The 18,206-nt window shown below is 56.8% G+C and overlaps 1 protein-coding gene across 1 annotated transcript in view; it reads right to left on the bottom strand.

Moving 5' to 3' along the window:
- Positions 1 to 18,206, bottom strand: part of KCNQ4 (potassium voltage-gated channel subfamily Q member 4) — a 51,751-nt gene that overhangs the window by 10,521 nt on the left and 23,024 nt on the right. The window contains exons 2-9 of the mRNA XM_030327251.1: positions 11,323 to 11,413; positions 10,512 to 10,638; positions 10,018 to 10,193; positions 9,266 to 9,391; positions 8,767 to 8,877; positions 8,481 to 8,576; positions 5,478 to 5,566; positions 3,642 to 3,803 (exon numbers count right to left, since the gene is read on the bottom strand). Coding sequence (XP_030183111.1) covers positions 3,642 to 3,803; positions 5,478 to 5,566; positions 8,481 to 8,576; positions 8,767 to 8,877; positions 9,266 to 9,391; positions 10,018 to 10,193; positions 10,512 to 10,638; positions 11,323 to 11,413 — 978 coding nt within the window. The remainder of the gene's footprint in view (positions 1 to 3,641; positions 3,804 to 5,477; positions 5,567 to 8,480; positions 8,577 to 8,766; positions 8,878 to 9,265; positions 9,392 to 10,017; positions 10,194 to 10,511; positions 10,639 to 11,322; positions 11,414 to 18,206) is intronic.

Raw genomic sequence — 18,206 nt, 5'->3', positions numbered from 1 at the left:
AGATGCTATTACCGTCCGCGTTTTACTTCGGAAGAAATTGAGGCCCCCAGGGCTTATGGTCACGGTCTCCTAGCGAGTGAGTGGTGGCCAGGTTCAGATCCAGAGCCCTATTCCTAAGAGGCACTGCGTCTTGGATGAGCAGCCAGGAGCTCTGTCACCCATCTACCCCTGGGCCCCTCAACCCCACAAAGCTCCAGAGGCACTTTGGGGAAACCCGAGACTCAGTGAGCCCAGGCTGCCAGGCAGGGCCTACAGGACGATGCTCATGCAGGGCTCTGGGGTTCTTCGGGATCCGGCTCTGCCCCCAGCCTCACTCCTGACCCCCCCCCCCCACCACCACTCTCAAATCTGGCCACACTGGGCTGCCTGCTCCCTTCCCACGGCTGTGCTCTCTCACCTCCTTGCTTTGGTGCACGCTGCTTCCTTGGCCTGGGATGCCCTCCCTCACGTCCACTCCTTTTGGGGCCTCCTCTGGGAGGTGAAGTGCCTGACCTTGGCTCCGTAGCCCCTCTGCTTCCTCCTTTTGTTGCATTCATCACACTGAATAGCAATTGCTCTTTGCAACGCTCCAGGCACCATTTTATTCATCACTGTGTCCCTAGTGCAGGGCCTAGCACAGGGCAGGTACCAAGGAAGGTAGTGGTGATGCAGCTTTAAGAGTTGGGCTCTAGAGTTAGCAGAAGAGGTGCCAATCCCAGCTCCTTCAGGCATCTTCTAGGTCCCTAGGTGGGCAGTGGGAAGCCAGGAAGCTAAACCCAAAGCCCGGCAGAAGTCAGAGTGGGAAGGACCCTCAGAGAGCCTCTAGTTCAATCTGCCCATTCCACAGATGGGAAACTGAGGTCCAGAGAAGGGAAGCAATTTGACCAAGCTCACACGGGGGTCAGCGGCAGAGCCAGAACTCATCCCAAGGCTCCTACCGATGTCCCTCCTGGCAGAGTCCCTCCAGAGTCTGCCCCCCAGACCTGGCAGAGGCATCCCCAGGAAGGTAAGAGGCTCATCAGGGACCCAAGGCAGACGGCAGGCGGCAGGCACATGCACCTTGTCCTTGGCCTATCCTGTCCCCCTCTCCAGCCCCCGAACTGGCTGGGGCAAGGAGGAGTGGGGACAGGAGGAGCAGGCGAGGGGGTACCTCGGTCTCCAGCTGGCGTGGATCCGAAAGAAACTCCGTTTATTACTAAACATCTGGCTGGAAGTTGAGAACAAGACACAAACAGGTTAGTGGGGAGGGGGCAGGTGGGCAGAGCATGGGGGGCTGCCAGGATGGGGCTGGCTTCCTGTGGCTGGTGGGAGAGAAGAACCCCCACCCAAATCATCCTCCAGCCCACATCCCCAGGATGCAGAGATTCTCAAGATCTGCACACGGATCTCCTGGGGAGCATGTTAAATAGGCAGAATTCTGTGCCTCTTCTCCAGAGATTCTCCTTCTGTGGGCTTGGGGAGACATCCGGGCATCCGCATTTTGAACAAACACTCCACAGGTGCTGATTCAGGAAGTCAGTGGACCATGCCTTGAGAAATATCATCTTAGCGCCTCATCGAGAAACCTCAAAGAGAGGAGGTGCTGACCCTGGCAATACCATCCCCCAGGAAGTTCTGTTCCTTGTAGTCTTGGAACGTGCTCAGCCTGGGTCCATCCACAAGTAGCACTAAGGGGATGACCAATGAGGAGGAGTATATAAGTGTATGTGGGTGTGTGTGTGTGTGGGGGGGGGTCCTGTCTGGAGTACCCACCCCATAGGTCCAGAAAGCCAAGAGTGAGGATATGCCCACTTGGCCTGAGCCTGATGACTGATGTCCTAGAAGTCACAGCTCAAACCCCTAGGGTCTCTGGGAAGAAGGGACACTCCACCACCATCACCGTGAGCCCCAGGCACACAGATACTCCAGGGCAGACAGACACAAGGCTGGGAGTTAGTGATGGCCAAGCCCCTAGCAGTCATCTGGTCCTAGGTTTTGGGGGACCTAGAGTCCTGAAGCAGCGGTGGGAGGGAGGGGTGTTCCGCTCCAGGTTAGTCTCAATTTTCAGTACCTTTCTATCCAGGCAAGGTGAGACCAGAGCAAACCGGACGCTCCAGAGAGCACTGGTTCAGGCCCTGGGCAGGGCTGCTCAAATACCAAAACTCTTGAGTCTTACCTATAAGCTGTGGTTGGGTGAGGTTGGGGAGGACAGTGAAGGGCCTTCAGGCAGGGACAAGAGAATCCGGCTAGGACCACACCGGGGACTCTCTTCCAGGGAGCTCCCAGCCTGGCCTGCCCAGTCATGCTGCCCCTCCCTCTACCCCCTGACCTGGAGGGACCCTCATTCTCCCTGCTTCCTGTTCGGCCCCTGGCCAGAAATGCCCTCACAGAGAAGAGGGAAGAAATGTCGTTCCCAGCATCCTTTGCACCAACACTCCCTCCTCCCTGTTCCCCAGGCCTTTTAAGCCCAGAAACCCAGAGAACCCAGAGCCCCTGATCATCCTAAACATTGCTGATGTTCCGCCTAGGACCCAGAGGCCCAGAGTCCCTCAGTGACTGTCTCAAGGACACACAGCATCAGGCGGCAGAGACAAACTTTCACCACGCCACCTTCTGATCACTGAATGGCTGGTCTCTTCTCCCCTCCCTTGTTCTGGGTCCTGGCCTCAGAATCACAACTGAGGCTCAACGCCCAGATGTCTACCTGGCTGATCAGGGATGATGTGTGAAGATGAAACAAAAGAAAGAGATGGGTAGGGGTCAGGGGAGGGATGAGGGGGGATTGAATCCTTGACCTCAAAGCTACACTTCTATGGGAGCGGCCACTTTCCCATACTGTGAGTTCGTGAGCTTCCCTTATCCAAAAATGCCTGAAACTCCACTATTTTGTACATTTATGTGGGGGTGAGCATCGTTCTTTCTTTGTTCTTCTTTCAGGATGCAAAAGCTCCAGGAGAGACAGGTCAAGGGGAAAGAGACAGTTACGAGCAGCAAAATGTCCCTCAGTAAGGAAGAAAGGCATTATAGGAGCATCCCAAGAGGACCCTGTGGGATTAGCCAAGCTGCGGACAAGGGTTGCACAAGACAAGAGCATTAGTCATTGGTTGCGTTTACGTAGGTCCTAGAGCGGTTCTTAGGCACAGAGCTCTCTCTCCAGCTGGCTCCTCACTCCCGAGAGGCAAGTTCAGGGGCAAGCCCCTTCTAGAGGAACATGCTGGGGGAGGGGGTTCCCTGCCCTCATGCCCCAGAATGGTGCCCACGATTACCTGAGCCGTAAGCACCTGTGGCCAGCGGCCTCCTCCTCTCTCCAGCTGCCCAGGAGGGATGGGGGTGCAGGGATGGAAGAGTGAGGGGGACGCGGAAACAGAGAAAGAAAGAGGACAATGGAATGAATGGAGGAGGTGCTGGGAAAGGACAGTGCGGATAGCTCCCCCACTCAGACCCTTAGAGCCCCAGGTGACAGACAGGTGAGTCCAGCCTGGCCTCTGCAGGGAGGCTTTCCGTCTGTACCTGTCAGGCCACCCGACGACAACTGCCCAGGCCTCATGACAAAGCCGGGGAGTCCCCAGAACAGGCCCAGACACCCACATGGTGGCTGCAGGCAGGTCTGAGAGAGGATGAGACAACGAATGAAAGAGGAGGAGGAGAAGCAAGAGGAGGTGGCGGCCCCGGGGGGCCCCTACCTTTCCCCAGGGCAGAAGGAGGCGCTGCCCGGCCGGTGGCAGGTGGCAACGGGCGGGTAACGGGAGGGTGCTCCATCGGGTACCGGCGCCCGCCGCACCTCCAGGGGCCGTAGGCCCCCATTGCGGGCCCGTTGCACGTGCTCAAACAAGAGGGCCAGCTCTCTGCAGGAGAGGGCGCCATCAGCGGCAGGCAGGGCCGTGGCACAACCCGCTCACCTGGTGGGCACCGAGCTCCAGAGCTCAGATCCTGCCAGGCTCTGCCTCTAGAGGTGCTCACCAAACACGCCAAGCCAGAACAGGCAGGGTCGCAGGTGGGAGAGACGAGCCTTCCTCCCTCCTTTTCTGCACCCAGTTCTTGGGAAATCCTCAGGGCTGCTGGGTACGGTTTTGCAGGCGGGGCACAACTTGAGGGCACCCTCAGAAGGTGGCAAGTGGGAGCTCAAATCCAGCCTCCTCTCTGCTCATCAAGCAGAGTGCCCAGACATGAAGCTATGCCTCCCTGGAAGCCAGCGGCAGCCCTGAAATCCTCACCCTCCAGATCCGACGGGATCTTAGGTGAAACTGAGGCTCAGGAGAGAGACCTGATTGGGTAGCTAGCCCGGCTTCCCATTCCTGCAGCATCCACTCCTGCCACTGGGTTCTTGGAGACCAGATTGGGGCTCAGCTTCTTCCTAAGCCTCCAGGGCATTTCCTGGTTCCATAACCCAAGGAGGATATCTCCCCTCTGCCTTCCCATTGTATGGATGGGGAAACTGAGCTCCAACGAGCAGCAGGCCCAGGGACCTAGAATCTCCATACCAAAGCTCTGTTCCTCTTACTGGAGGGCCCAACACTATCCCCAAATCTTCCCTCCGTCTCACATACACCATACTTCTAACAAACCAGCCCCTGCCCCACTCCCCAAGTCTACCCCTGGAAAGGGAGGCTCCTTCTACGACCCCTGTCTCTGAGGTAGGAGCTTGCGTCCTGTCAAGTGGAGCCCCCCTTCCCAGCCCCTTCTCTCCTGTTCCTCCCCTAGGAAGCCCCTGGAGGCAGGGGGGAGCAGGGAGGGGGAGCCAGGTGTAGGGGTGAGTGGAATCACGCAAGAGCTGCTCTTGGAGAACTAATCAGGAAAAAGACCTGCCCGCAGAAGCGCTGAGCACAGCAGCCTAGCCCAGCCTCGTGCTAGATGCCCGCTTGCCCGCGGGACTGAGCCACACTCTGTGGTCTCCATTCCTGCCCAAGGGCCTGGCCGGGCACCTGGCCACACAAACCTCGGAGATGGCTATTAATAATCCTCTTCGTGGAGCCACCCCCGGGGGCAGTCCTACCCTGGCCTGGGCCAGTGGGACGAACCCACTTCCAGATGCTAGGGCCAGTAAAAATAGGGTCACGTTCACACACACGGGTGCTGGGGTGTGTCCGTGAACCCAACTCTGGCACACGCGTTCTTGCCCCTCCCACACTTGCTCTACCCGGCTGGTAAGGAATAACCCTACCCTCAGCTCGGAGGGGAGATGAGCTGGCTGCCCACCGCCCTGAACGGCAGCCCTGTGGATCAGCCTACGGACGGCCAGCTCTCCAGAAACCGGGGTGCAGCCCCATGGGGCAGGGCTCCACCCCATGCCCAGTGTCCACCGCCTTCCTGGGGCAGAACAGGGTGGGAGAGAGGACACTCCGGGCTCTGCGTTACATAGGATTTGCAGAGCCAGCCCGATAACGCCTCCGGGAGCCATCACCCCTTCCCCACCCTCCAGGGCTGAGTCCCAGCCACTTGTCCCCAAGGGGTGTTACCACCAGCCCACGCCCGCCCATTCCGCCTGCCCCCCTCCCCCCCCCCCGGAAGGCAGGGCCTACCTGAAGGATGGGAGGATACTGTCATAGTAGTACCAGGTGGCCGTCAGGTAGGCCCGGCTCGTGTCGGTGGAGTACAGGCGCCACGCAGCCTGGTCGTATGAGGGAGAGGAAGGCGGAGGGGGACAAAGCATCAGGTAAGCCTCTGAGCCCCTCACCGGCCCTCTGTCCTCAAAGGAACCCAGTCCTTGGCTCGGCTGAAGGGCACTCAGAGCCAGAGGCCAGCTTCAATTCCATAGCCATCAGCAGGACCAGACAGACTTCCGCAAGGTAGGGAGCAGGTGGGCATCAGAGCCAGGGGTCTAAGGGAAGAGCTGGGGTTTTGTAAGGCAGACATGGGTTTCCAGTCCCAGCTTCGCCCCTTACTAGCATGGACAAATTAAGGGAAGCTGCAGAGCCCCTGTCTCCTCATCTGTAAACCGGATGTAATACTACCTACCTAACAGGATATCATGAGGATTAAAAGGGCAAATGTGTATTAAATGCCAAGTGCAGTGCCTGGCATATGGAAGACACTTAACACCGGGTTCCCCTGTTGAACGCTCCTGGTACCTCCTCCCACCACAGCTAGTAAATCTTCATTCATTGTGCATTTGATTAATGTCTTCCTCTCCCCCTAGACTCTAAGCCGTGTCTTGGTCACTGCTGTATCCTTTAGCACATAGTAGGTGCTCTGCAAACGTCAGGGGAATAAATACTGACCGCGTGAATTATAATTACTACTAATAAGTCCGCCCCATCTTTCGCAGCTGCCTGTCCCTGCCCACAGGGTTGAAGAGGGAAGGAAAGAGCATCAGAGCATCACCTACCAACCCCTCAGCATCCACAGATTTGCAGGATTTCCTCTGCAGCGGGAGGGATGAGGGCTGGACAAGAGGAAGGACTGTCCCTCTCCCTCCAGGTAACGAGAAGAGCCAAGGAGAGACTGTGAGTGGGGTGATTAGGGAGGGCAGGGAGGCATGGACAGAGCACAACTGAGCCCTGGATGCCCCCCCCGCCACCACCACTTCGGGTGCCTCTTGTCCTTAAGGGACTGCCCACTGCTGACCTCACTGGCCAGGCACCCTCCTAGGACAGGAATATTTTTACTTCCTGCTTGCCTAGGCCCCTGGCTTGAGCTGGGGAGCAGCTGCCAGAGCTGTCTCATTAATTATGGGCACCACAATACCAGCTGTCTCTTGGCCTGGACAGCGCCAGCCGCCTGCCCCTACAATGCCCCTTGGAAGGCCAGCTCCCGGGGGACAACGGCCATTGTGCCCCAAGGGATGCCGAGAAGGAAAGGCTGGGCTGGTGGCTCGAGATAGCAGGGATGGGGACGGGCTCCCACCCTGGGGAGGAGAGATAAGTGGGGGTGAGTCAGACTTGGATTAGGGAGTGCGAGGGTGGCATGCTGGGAGCAGGCCAAGCTGGGATGTGCCAGTATTCCCTGAACTACTTCCCGCAGGGGCTTCTCTTGCACACACCCTGACTCGAGAGAAGCCAGGGCTGAGTCACAGACTCATATAAAATTGGAGCCCTTGCCTCAGCCCATGCCCTATCAGAATGCCTCAGCACAGTGGGGGAAACTGAGACCACACGCTCCTTGGTTTTCTTCCCACCCCTCTGGCTGTTCCTCCTCTGTCTCCCTGACTGGCTCAACTCTGCGGGCCCTGTCACTAACTGCTGAGGTTCCTAAGCATTCTGGACCATCTTGTCTCCTCCGTCGTCTTTCCTCTCCCTGCGGGGTGAACTCATCCGTGCCCTGGGCTTCATTACTATCCAGGTGCAACGGCTCCAAGCCTTCTCCGCCCAGCACACCCCTCTCCTCTCAGCCGCAGACCCGCATATGCAGCTGCCTCGTCAACATCACTGCTCAGGGGCTGAGGCCCCCCAGACTCCACGTGCTCCAGCCAAGCTCACATTCCTCGTGTCTCAGATCTGGTCCCCCCTCCAGGGAGGAAGGCGATCGATCATCCAGTTGGGCAAGCCAAAAACCTGGAAGTCACCCCCCACACATGTCCCTCACTCTCTTCCTCACTCCTGATGCCGCTAATTTCACCTCCTAACTATGCAGAATCGGCCCACTTCTCCCCATCTCGTCTGTTGCTATGCTAGTCAGGTCACCCGGCGCCCTGCCTTGCCCACACTGTGGCCAGAGCCTCTTATCATCGCACACACACACCTGGGTCACCCTCCAATCCATTCACCTATTTTCAAAACACAAATCTGATCATGTCACCCACTCCTGCTTTATACCTGTCAGTGGTTCCTCCCTGCTCTTAAGAAAATGGGAAAATGGGAAACTCCTCCCCGTGGCCTTCGGGTCTGGCCCTCACCCACTTCCCCAAACCCTTCCTCCTTGAGCTTTCTGTTCCAGCCTCCCTAGCTTCCTTCCAGTTCACCAAACACACCATGTTCCCCTCCACCACAGGGCCTTTGCACATGCTGTTCCCTTACCCTGAATGCTCCCCCCTTTACCTCTACACCTAGTTGACTCCTACCAGTCCTCCAGCTCTCAACTCGAGTGTCAATTTCCCAAGGTCATCATCCCTGAGTTCCCCTTCAAGGTGAGATCAGGCCAGGACCCTGTTAAACACTCTTCAGAGAACAATTTCTTTCTTTCAAAGTGTTTAATCTCAGTTTATAGCTACACCATTCATTTGTGTGAGTGCTTGTGGAATGAGCTTACTGATGACTGCACCCTAGGACAGGACAGGACAGGACAGAGGCCTGTGGCAGGACAAGAGGCCCTAGGCCCCATTCCAATGCAGGCCATGTAGAGTTGGGGCTGGAGCTGGACACTGGGGCAGCTCTGGTGAGTCCTGAACTGAGCCCAGGGAGCAAGAGAAGTTTCTAGCAGTCCCAGTTAGCATCCCAGCTCTGCCTCTGACTTGGCACGTGACCCCAGAAGAGTCACATCTGCTCTCTGAGCCTCAACGTGGAGCCACAATTGCGAAACTGGGACGCGTGGGTCAACACACAGAGTTGATACACCAGTTCATTTCATGCTTCCTTGGCGTCTTGTACCTGGATGAGGTTAGCTGCAGGCATCCTCCTCTTCTCGAAGTGCTTCTGCCGGTGCTGCTCCTGCACCTTCAGGGCAAAGCCAGAGCCAAGGATGCCCTAGGGGAATAGGCGTGGTTGGGGGGGGATGTGGGGGGGGGGAACAGCAAAAGGCAGAGAAGGTCTCCATCACTGCCCATCTGAGATGTCCCTTTCCCATCCATGCAATTGCGGGCTAGGGGCTTGGCAGGCTCTGCCCCCAGGACCTCTCTCCCCCGGGATGGGAGATCCTAAATGGATGGCGACTCACGGCAGGCAAGGCAAAGAAGGAGATGCCTAGTAAGGCGAAGCCGGCAGCCAGGACCCTGCCCAGCCACGTGTGCGGTGTCTTGTCACCATAGCCAATGGTTGTCAGTGTGATCTGGGGACACAAACAGTTTACCCTCAGGGCTGGTCTCGGGAGCCACCCACAAGAGCTTGTTGGGACGCAGGCAGGTAGGAGCCTGATCATGAGGGCGGTGCCCTGTGGTCACTCACAGGGACTGGTTAGGGGCATAGATGGATCCCTCCCCATCACTCCACCATGCTGGTCAGGGGTAAGGTCACAAGGGCTTGGTGTGGGGAACTACATGGAGCACAAGCAGATTTACTGGGGCAGGATGGGGGCTAACACAGGGGCTGGTCACAGGGGGTCCCAGCCTTAGCAGAGAGGACAGAGACTGGCCCGCTCAACCTTGAGTCAGGGTTACAATGGTCACGCAGGGGAGGGTCCCAGGGAGAAGGGCAGCCCTGCACAGACCCTCACGCACCGTCCCCCACCAGAGCGAGTCGGCGTAGGAGGAGAAGTCAGAGTTGGCGTCCTTCTCGGCCAGATAGACCAGGAAGGAGGCAAAGATGAGCACCAGGAATCCGATGTACCAGGCGGTGATCAGCTCCTGCGGTGACAGCAAAGATGAAAACGTCAGGAGGGCCGAGCCAGAGGGGTATAAGGAAACGCCTAATACTGTGCGTACCTGGGAGAGGGGGGCAGGTGGGAGTTTCCCAGAATGACCCCGAGAGGTGTTCTGGAGGGGGGATAAAGGCGCCCCACCGCTTCGAGTTGCCTGGGGGCGGCTGCCCATCTTTCTTTCCCAGCTCCTCCTTCCGGGGAGACCCTGCCCCGCCTTCCCGACCTCAGGGTACGCCCCCGGCCCCGCCCTTGACCCCCCCCCCCCGCGGTTCCAGGTTCAGACTTCAGTCCCCAGGCCCACCGCCCCTCAACACCCCACACACCCCAACATCCAGTCCCCCCCACCCGCCCCAGCTCCCCACTTTGCTGTGCACACAGACTCACCTAACCAGAAGCTTCCGACTGAGCCCCTCAACGCCTTACCCCTCAAGCCCCTCCTCCTGGCCTGCACCTGCCCTCCCCCTGCAGACTGGCCCTTGCCGGGCCTCAGAGATCGGCCCCTGTGGCCTGGCCCCCGCCGGGCCCACAGTCTCCCCAACCCTGGGGCTGGACTCGGGCCCTGCCCCACCCCCCACCTCCGGCCCGGCCCCGGGAGACGTCCCGCCGGCGCACCTTGCTGTGCGCGTAGACCACGGAGCCCAGCAGCTTCCAGGTGCCGCCGCGGCGGTCCATGCGCACCATGCGGAGGATCTGCAGGAAGCGCATGCTGCGCAGCGCAGACGTGGCGAAGATGTTGCCCTGCGTGCCCGCGGCGATGACGGCCACCGAGGCCACGAACACGATGAAGTCTGCAGGGGCGGGACAGGCGAGCTCACCAAGCCACCGTGCATCAGGACCCGCGGTCCCGCGGTGGGGATCCTGGGGCTGTCTGCGGGGGGGGGGGGGGGGGGGGGGAGAGCGGGGGAGGGGAGGGCGGGGGGGGGGGCGATCCTGGGGCTGTGGGGGGGAGGGAGGGGGGAGGACCGTGGTGGGAGGCGTGGAGGGAAGGGTCGGGAGGGTCGTGGAATCTCTGTCAGCAGCGAGGGTCTGGGTCAGGGGTGGCATCAGGGCGTCAACCCTGAGGCTTGGGGTCAGGGGTCAGGCGCGGGCAGGGCAGGCCTTATTACCGATGACACAGAAGGGTTTTCTGGCAAAGCGGAAGCGGCCCTGCCATCCTCGGTAGCGGCAGCAGCATCCCGCGGACCAAACGCGGATGATGTACTCCAGGCCAAACACCACGATCATCACGAATTCCTGTGGGACCAGGGGCCTGAGTTCTCGTCTCCACCCTCCAGGAGCGAGGGCCCAGGTCACACAGCACCGGCCCAGCCCGGAGTCCTTGGGTTAGGGGTACCAGGATTTCCTCAGACCACCTCTCCTGGACGTTCTTACACCTGGCTGGACCCGAGGAGAATTCCAGAAGGCACGTGGCGCCTTCCACAGACTGAAAGCCCCGGTCTGTCTTCCATTTCCTGTCCACCAGCTGTCTGGCTTTTTCTGAGCTTCACTCTGCCCTCCCCCTCCCAGCTATCCCAGACTCGGTAACCCTGACTGGGTGACCTAAGGGGTGGCTATCTGTCAGCTGTCCACTTCCAAGGTGCTTCTGTTTAGAGAGAGAGAGAGAGAGAGAGAGAGAGAGAGAGAGAGAGAGAAATCACACCAGGGGTTGAATTAGCAGTTTTGGTCCTGAGAAGGAGTAGGGCTTTTTCAACCTCTTCTCTGAGCCCAACATCAGCCCTGGCTTAGCGGCAGGAGGTCCCTCAACACTTGCTCTAAAGCAGAAGATGAAGTCCAGAGAGGGGCAGCCATCAACTCCGGGAACACAGCATAGCAAGCCACTCTCTGAGCCACAGTAGGAGAAGCCTCTCTGTCCCTCTACCCTGAACCCCAAGGTGCTACCTTACACAGCCTCGCTCAGACCCGGACTCTGACACTCACCAAGATGAGGAGACACTCGTTGGCAAGTTCCTGGTGCTCCTGAATTGTGGACAGCACGGACAGCACCAGGCAGCTGAAGACCAGCAAAAATCTGCAATAGCAGCATGGAGAGGGTTAGAATGCTGCACGGACAGGACAGCCGAGGAGCCTCTGGCAGGGGGCTGCGGGGTCGCAGGAGGATTTGGGAAGAATTATCTGGAAGGCAGAATCAGAATCAGGGTCCCCTGGAGTTGTGGTTCTGTGCTGGACAAAAAAAGGGAGAAGCCCCAAGGTCTGGGCTACTGAGCTCACAGACACGTTACAGGCCTCTCAGTTCCCTTCAATGCGGGCTGCAGCCTAGGGAGGTGGTCATTCCTCTGGGGGGCGGCAGGTCTGTCTGGGCTGGTGGTGGAAACACACCAGCTCAAACTCCCACAGTCAGGAAGCGCCTCCAGGCTCAGCCATTCACAAGTGGTGCCCTCGGTCTTAAGACTGTCTTAAGAGAAGTATCTCAGAGGTCAGCTGGGGGGCCAGGCACGGTCGGCGGCTGAGGGAGGGGTCTCTGCTCCCTCTGAACTCCAAGGTTGGCAGGAGCATCACTCCATTTGCAGAATGGGGACAATTGCCTCTGCCTTCGTGGGCTCTTAGGGAATTGATAATGAGACAACTATGAAAGGAAAGGGGACTAGGGAGGACAGGGAAGGAGGGAAGGATTCAGAGTGGGGTAGGGAGGGGAATCAGGCCTCATGGAGCCATGCCATGGAGGCCTGGAACTCCCCTGAGGGCTGTGGGAAGCCCAGAGAGAGACGTTTAGAAAAGGGAAGAACTTTATATGCCAGCTCAGCCAACACTTACCACAACCCCAACCACACACATGAGGAAACTGAGGCCCAGACAGGGAAAGGGATTCAACCAAGGTCACTCACTATGTCCAGGACAGAGTTGAGATTAGAGCCAGGGTCCCCCACTTCCCAGTGGACGGGAAGAGGGGGAAAGGGCATGAGGAGGGAGGCTGGAGGCCTCAGACAGTACGTGAATACGTGCAGAGGCAGCGCAAGGAATCTGGACTCCCAGAAGCGCTGCTCTTTGGGAGGGGGATGTGCCGGACACACATGTGCTCTGGAAGAGACTCCGAAAGAATGGGCTTCTCTGGAAACACATCCCTTATGAACTGACCCACAGCGTTCCCCAAATGTTCCCAGCGTCTCCCCGCCTGGGACGGCTGGCAGGGCATCCTGCCTGAAACACCCCAGCGTCGGAGCCTGCTGAGTCTCTGCTCACCCTCGGCTCTGGGAAGCCTCGGGGATGCCCTCCGCCTCACTGTTCCCTCTTCAGATCGCCCCTTCCCCGTGCTTGCCCGCGTGTATGTGGCCCACGTCACTTTCCATATGGCTTCATTTGTGTTTCACGGTGCCAGGGGCATGGGCTCAGGGTCAGAGAGACCTGGGTTCAAATCCTGGTCCGGCTTATACAGTCCCCTACCTTCCCTGAGCCAGTCTCCACATCTGTACGGTGGAAGCTGATGGGGAGGTAGACCCGTGAAGGGCATGGCTCTACCTCCCTGGACAGGGGTTCCCAGGCTGCTTGGAGGGCAGGCTTAGGGCTGCATCCCAGCACATGCCCTTGGGTAGAGGAGGCAGGTGGTAGATGTCAGCAAAGGGTTTTGAATGAATGAGTGAGAAGGAGGCTTCCTTGGCCAGTTCCAGGCGAGAGCTGAGTCAGCGAAGACAGAAGGCACAGGGAGAGGAGCGGGGAGAGCACCCACTCCTCATGTTCAATAATTAACCACAGAAAACCACATCCCCCAGGGAGGGGGGAAGGCCGCTGACCCCGGGCTCGGGGGCAGAGGGCCTGCCCCCCCAACGCCCTGCTGAGGTCATCTCATTCAACCCCCTCCCCTGGGAAGGGCTGCAGCCAAATCTTGATGGGCCTTCACCCCAGCCCTGGACAGAAATCCTTCCGTCCCAGTGCTCAGTTGATGTCAGATCCGCGGGTGAGTGGGCCACGCTAGGGGCTTCCTGCTGAGGCTTTCAGGAATTTATTTTTCCCAACGCTGTTCTTTCTATGTCTATAAAATGGACACGTCACAAAAGGCTAAATGAAAGAAGCAGATCATAAAACCTGATCCCAATTTTTACTTTTTTAACTTTTTTTAATGTTTATTTATTTATGTTGAGAGAGAGAGTGTGAGCAGGGAAGGGGCAGAGAGAGAAGGAGAGAGAGAATCCCAAGCAGGCTCCATGCTGTCAGCACAGAGCCGGATGCAGGGCTTGAGCTCATGAACTGTGAGATCATGACCTGAGCCAGAATCAAGAGCCAGACGTCCAACTGACAGCCAACCAGGTGCCCCCCAAATACCTATATTTTGAAAATGGGGGGGGGGCAAAAAAAATTTTTTAAAGAGGGTGGCGCCTGGGTGGCTCAGTTGTTTAAGCTTCCGATTTCAGCTCAGGCCATCATCTCACGCTGCGGTTTGTGGGTTCGAGCCCTGCGTCTGGCTCTGTGCTGACAGTTCGGAGCCTGGAGCTGTTTTGGATTCTTTGTCTCCCTCTCTGTCTGCCCCTCCCCTGCTCACACTCTGTCTCTGTCTCTGTCTCTCTCTCAAAAATAAATAATAAACATTAAAAAAATATTTTTTAAATCGGGGTGGGGGGAATCCCTGCTTGGGTTCTCTCTCTCTGCCCCTCCCCCATGCACACGCACTCTTTCTCTCTCAAAGTAAATAAATAAACATTAAAAAATAAAATGTAGATATTTTTAATATTCATACCAAGAGTCAGAAGGGCTTATCTCTGGGTGGCAAGATTAAGAGTGATTTGGCCTTTGTTTTGCATTTTTGCTTCCCTGCATTTCCTCATATTTTGTTAGAATAAACAGGGGTGATAACAAACTAATGGGAATTTTAAAATGCATTTCCTCAAAAGTACAGAGAAAGAGCCACCTTCAATCCTGCCCCCACCTCTTTACCATAATCGCTTCTGCCGTTTGGCAGGTGACAGGGCGTGGCAGCCTCTCCCCAGGAGTCCAGCTCACATGTCCAGCTGTCTACTCAGCATCTCTTCTCAGACGTCTGGTGGCCTCTCAAACCAAACATGTTCAAAACCAAACTCCATTTGCCCTCAAATCTTGTTTCCCTCCGGTCTCCCCATCCCAGTAAATGGCACCACCTGCCGCCCAGGGGCTCGGGCCAAGTATCTAAGACTTGCCTTTGATTTTCCCTTTCCCTCACCCTCCACATCCTGCCCTTTAGCAATTTCTATTGGCTCTACCTTCAGAATAAATCCCTGCACAGTCCACAGCTCACCATCCTGACCAAGCCGCCACCACCTCGTCTCTGATTGGCCTCCCTGCCTCCACTCTGGCCCAGCCGTGACCCACTCTCTCCAAAAAAGCTGGCGTGATCTTCCTACAATGCAAAGTTGGACGCCATCACTCTCCTCCAACTCTCCCCTGACTTCCAAATTCCCATCACATTTGAGAGCGAACGTTAAACTCCTCAGCATGTGCAGCAAGGCCCCATGAGCTCTGGCCCCCACCCCACCTCTCAGACTTCATCTCCTCCCCTCCCCCGCCTCCATCACGTTGACCCCGACCTCCATGCCATTCCTGGAACACCAAACCCATTGCCACCTCCAGGCTTTGCACTTGCTTTGTTGCTTCCTCTGCCTATTTATTGCTCCTTTACTCATCCAGGTCTCCGTTCAAACATCACTTCCTCCGAGAGGCCTTCCCTAACCACCCCCTCTCCAGAATAATAGCCCCATCCCCACTCTCTTTCTCCTTGCTCTGCTTTATTTATTTTTTTCATAGACTGAGTAAATGAATAGCAGAAATTCACATGAAACAAACATTAAAGCACCATGTCACCAAAGCCCCCAATTTGTACCCACTGAGAAGGCTCCCAAAGCTCTAAGCACATCCATCCCTGACCTGTTGGACTCCCCCAGCGCCCTTCCGGAGAAGGCAGGAGAAGGCAGGTCTCTGACCTTGACCAGCTCCATGTGGTAAACTGTTTAAAAAGCCCCTGAACTTCACTTCCCCTGCCTTCATGCACTGGTTGAGAGTTTCTCCACCCCAGATGCTCAATACAGTGGAACAGATACATTAAATCTGATAAAGAACATCTTGTGTCCCAGGCACCTGAATAATTATCCCCATCTTCCAGATGAAGAAATGGGGCTCAGGAAGGAGGGATAGACTTGTTCCAAATCAGTGAATCAGTGTGATCCCTCAGGCTACCTCGGTCCTCCTGAGGGGTCCTCACACAGACACCCACTCTTGGGACAGCAGAAGGGAGATCAATGTCTGGAGCTTAGGCAGAGAGGAGACAGAGAGAAGGAGCTGTAAGCCAGGGTCTGGTTGTGAATGCCAGAACCACCATGTGGCTTCATTCATGCAACAAATAAGGACTAAGGATTGCCTCTGGCCCCCTGTGGGGCTCCAATTTTTCTCTCTCTAGAATTATAGGTAGCATGCAGGAGCTGGCTGGCTTGGGCCATCTATAATGGCCCCAACAGAGAGGTCAGACTGCCGCTTTCTGGAACATTTGTGCCCATCATGTCTGGCTGCAGTTTGGGGCCCGTGTCCTCCCTTGCCCGGCCCAGGAGGCAGTGCTGGGACAGGTGGGTGCTGCCTGGCTGATTCTCCCTGGCTGGGCTTATCCTGAGACTCATCACAACCCTTCCACACCTCCACCCCCATGCTGTGACTATCCCGCTCATTCAGGAAGGCAGTGAGGAGATTAGGGACTGAATAGGTAGCTGGTTTGCTTAGATCTGTGATTCTCGAACTACAGCTGGTGTCAGAATCACCCAGAGGACTTGTTAAGGTACTGACTTCTGGGCTTCACTCCTAGAATGTAAGTATGAGGCGGGACCGACCGGAGAATTTGCATGTCTACAAAGTTCCCTGGTGATGCTAATGCTGTTCCTCCGGGAACCATACTTTGAGAATCACTGGCTCAGCTGATAGGCGTGCCTGTGGCTGACTCAATTATTAGCCAACTCACGGCTTTTTAAACAACTGCAAATATTGCCTTCCCCGCCTCACTCTCCCCCCACCACCTTCTTGAAATCACTGCCCAGAAACAGCCACGGGGCAGAGGTAGCAAGGAAAGCCCTACTGGGGAGGTGGGTCTCATGCCAACATCAGCTTCGCCCCCAATTCACCGTGTGACCCCCAAACACTGGGCCAAGCCCCCTCCATGCTTATTTTTAATTACTTCTCACAACAACCCTGTGAGAGCAGTGTCAAAGTTACCCAAGGCTTATCGGTGAGAAAGCACAGGCTCGGAAAGATACTCTATGATGGCTGCCCAACTCTGTGAGTATACTAAAAAACACCGAATTATAAGGGGGGATTTTATGGTATGTGAATTATAGCTCAATAAAGCAGTTATTTAAAAGGAGAAAAAGAAAGGCATACTAGATTGTCCAAAAGTCATAAGGCCAGGACCTAAACCCAAGTCCACCTGGACCCCCAAGCCATACTACCTCTCTGGGCCTCAGTTTCCCCATCTGTAACATGAAGTGGGGGGTGTCAGCCTTAAGACTCTCCAGCAGAGGGGTAGAAGGGAGAGGGTCAGCCATGAGCTCAGTTCCAGATTCTCTGGGGATGTCCCCGGAGAGACAGATGCTTGGAGGCTGAAGAGGTGGGGATAGGAGTTGGGGGTTTGGTTTTTAACCCGCAGAGAAGGGGTTATCTCCTAACCTCTGAGCCACGTTCACTTAAGAAATGTTCTTTGCCATCCATACTCAGCCAGGTTGATTGCAAAGCCAGAAATGAATAACCCAGACCTCCCCCTGCTCCAAGAAATTAACAACTATTGCAAAGCAGTGATAGGATGGACAAGGGGATAACAGTTTGCCAAGGGGGTTGGCGGGGGGAGTCCTAAGACAGCTTCCATAGAGCCAATGTGGAGGGATCAGTGAAGACACGGAGAGGGTGATGGCCAGTGCCTCCAGCAGGGCAATCAGGATATGTGCAGGCACCCGAGACGTGGGGGCCTACAGACAGCCCCCGGTAGCCAGCAGTTCTGGATGACGCGGGGCTGAAGTGAAGGGGCAGTGGAGAAACCAGAGGTCCAGATCCAGTGGGTGCCGCGAGGGGCACCCTAAGGCATTACGAATGTTATCCTCAAGGCAAGGGGGAGCCATTGGAGAGTTTCGAGGGAGGAATGACGTGGTATGCTATGTGCTCCAGGACTACCACTCAGGGGTAGTGTGGAGCATGGACCGGAGGCAGGGAGACCGATGGGGAAAAGCAGGTAGAAAGTTCCACAATAATTCAGATGAGAGATGAAGGGGACAGCACCAAAGAGAAGGGGATGGATGGAGGTTTCAGGGAGGAGGATTTGGTGATTATTTGGAAATGGGGACAAAGGAGGGAGAATGACTCTCATACTTCTGGTGCGGGCACCTGGTGGGTGAAGGTGCCGTGAGTGAGCAGACACGAGAGACCCCGCTGGAGGGGCAGCTGGGCGCGATGAGCTCCATTTCGGACACGTGGAGACTGACAGGGCTGCGGCGCACCGGGCAAACGGTCACGGGCATGAAGAGAGACCGAAGCCGGAAGTGCCGACGTGGGGCACATCGGGGGTAGAGGCCACGGGAGTGGTTGAGAGAGTTCGGAGAGCACGCGGCACATTGGGAGAACGACCCAATGGGACCCCAGAGGCGCAGAGGGAGGAGGTACACTCCACCCAGACTCAGAAGGAGCTGCCGGCGAGATGGGAGGGAAACCAGGAGAAAGAAGCAGCAAGGATGCCGAGCAAGAGGGTTTCAAGGAGGGAGCAAAAGCCAGCATCAAATGCTGCCAAGAGGTCAGGCAAGATAAAGCCTGAAAAACGTCCACTGGATTTGGAGACAAGCCGGTCCCTGGGCACCTTGGCAAGGGCAGCGGAGACC

This window comes from Lynx canadensis, chromosome C1 (assembly GCF_007474595.2).
Source record: "Lynx canadensis isolate LIC74 chromosome C1, mLynCan4.pri.v2, whole genome shotgun sequence".
In the NCBI taxonomy this organism is placed as follows: Eukaryota; Metazoa; Chordata; class Mammalia; order Carnivora; family Felidae; genus Lynx; species Lynx canadensis.
The sequence above is the reverse complement of the archived record's forward strand: the minus strand, read 5'-3'. Positions and strand labels throughout refer to the sequence as shown.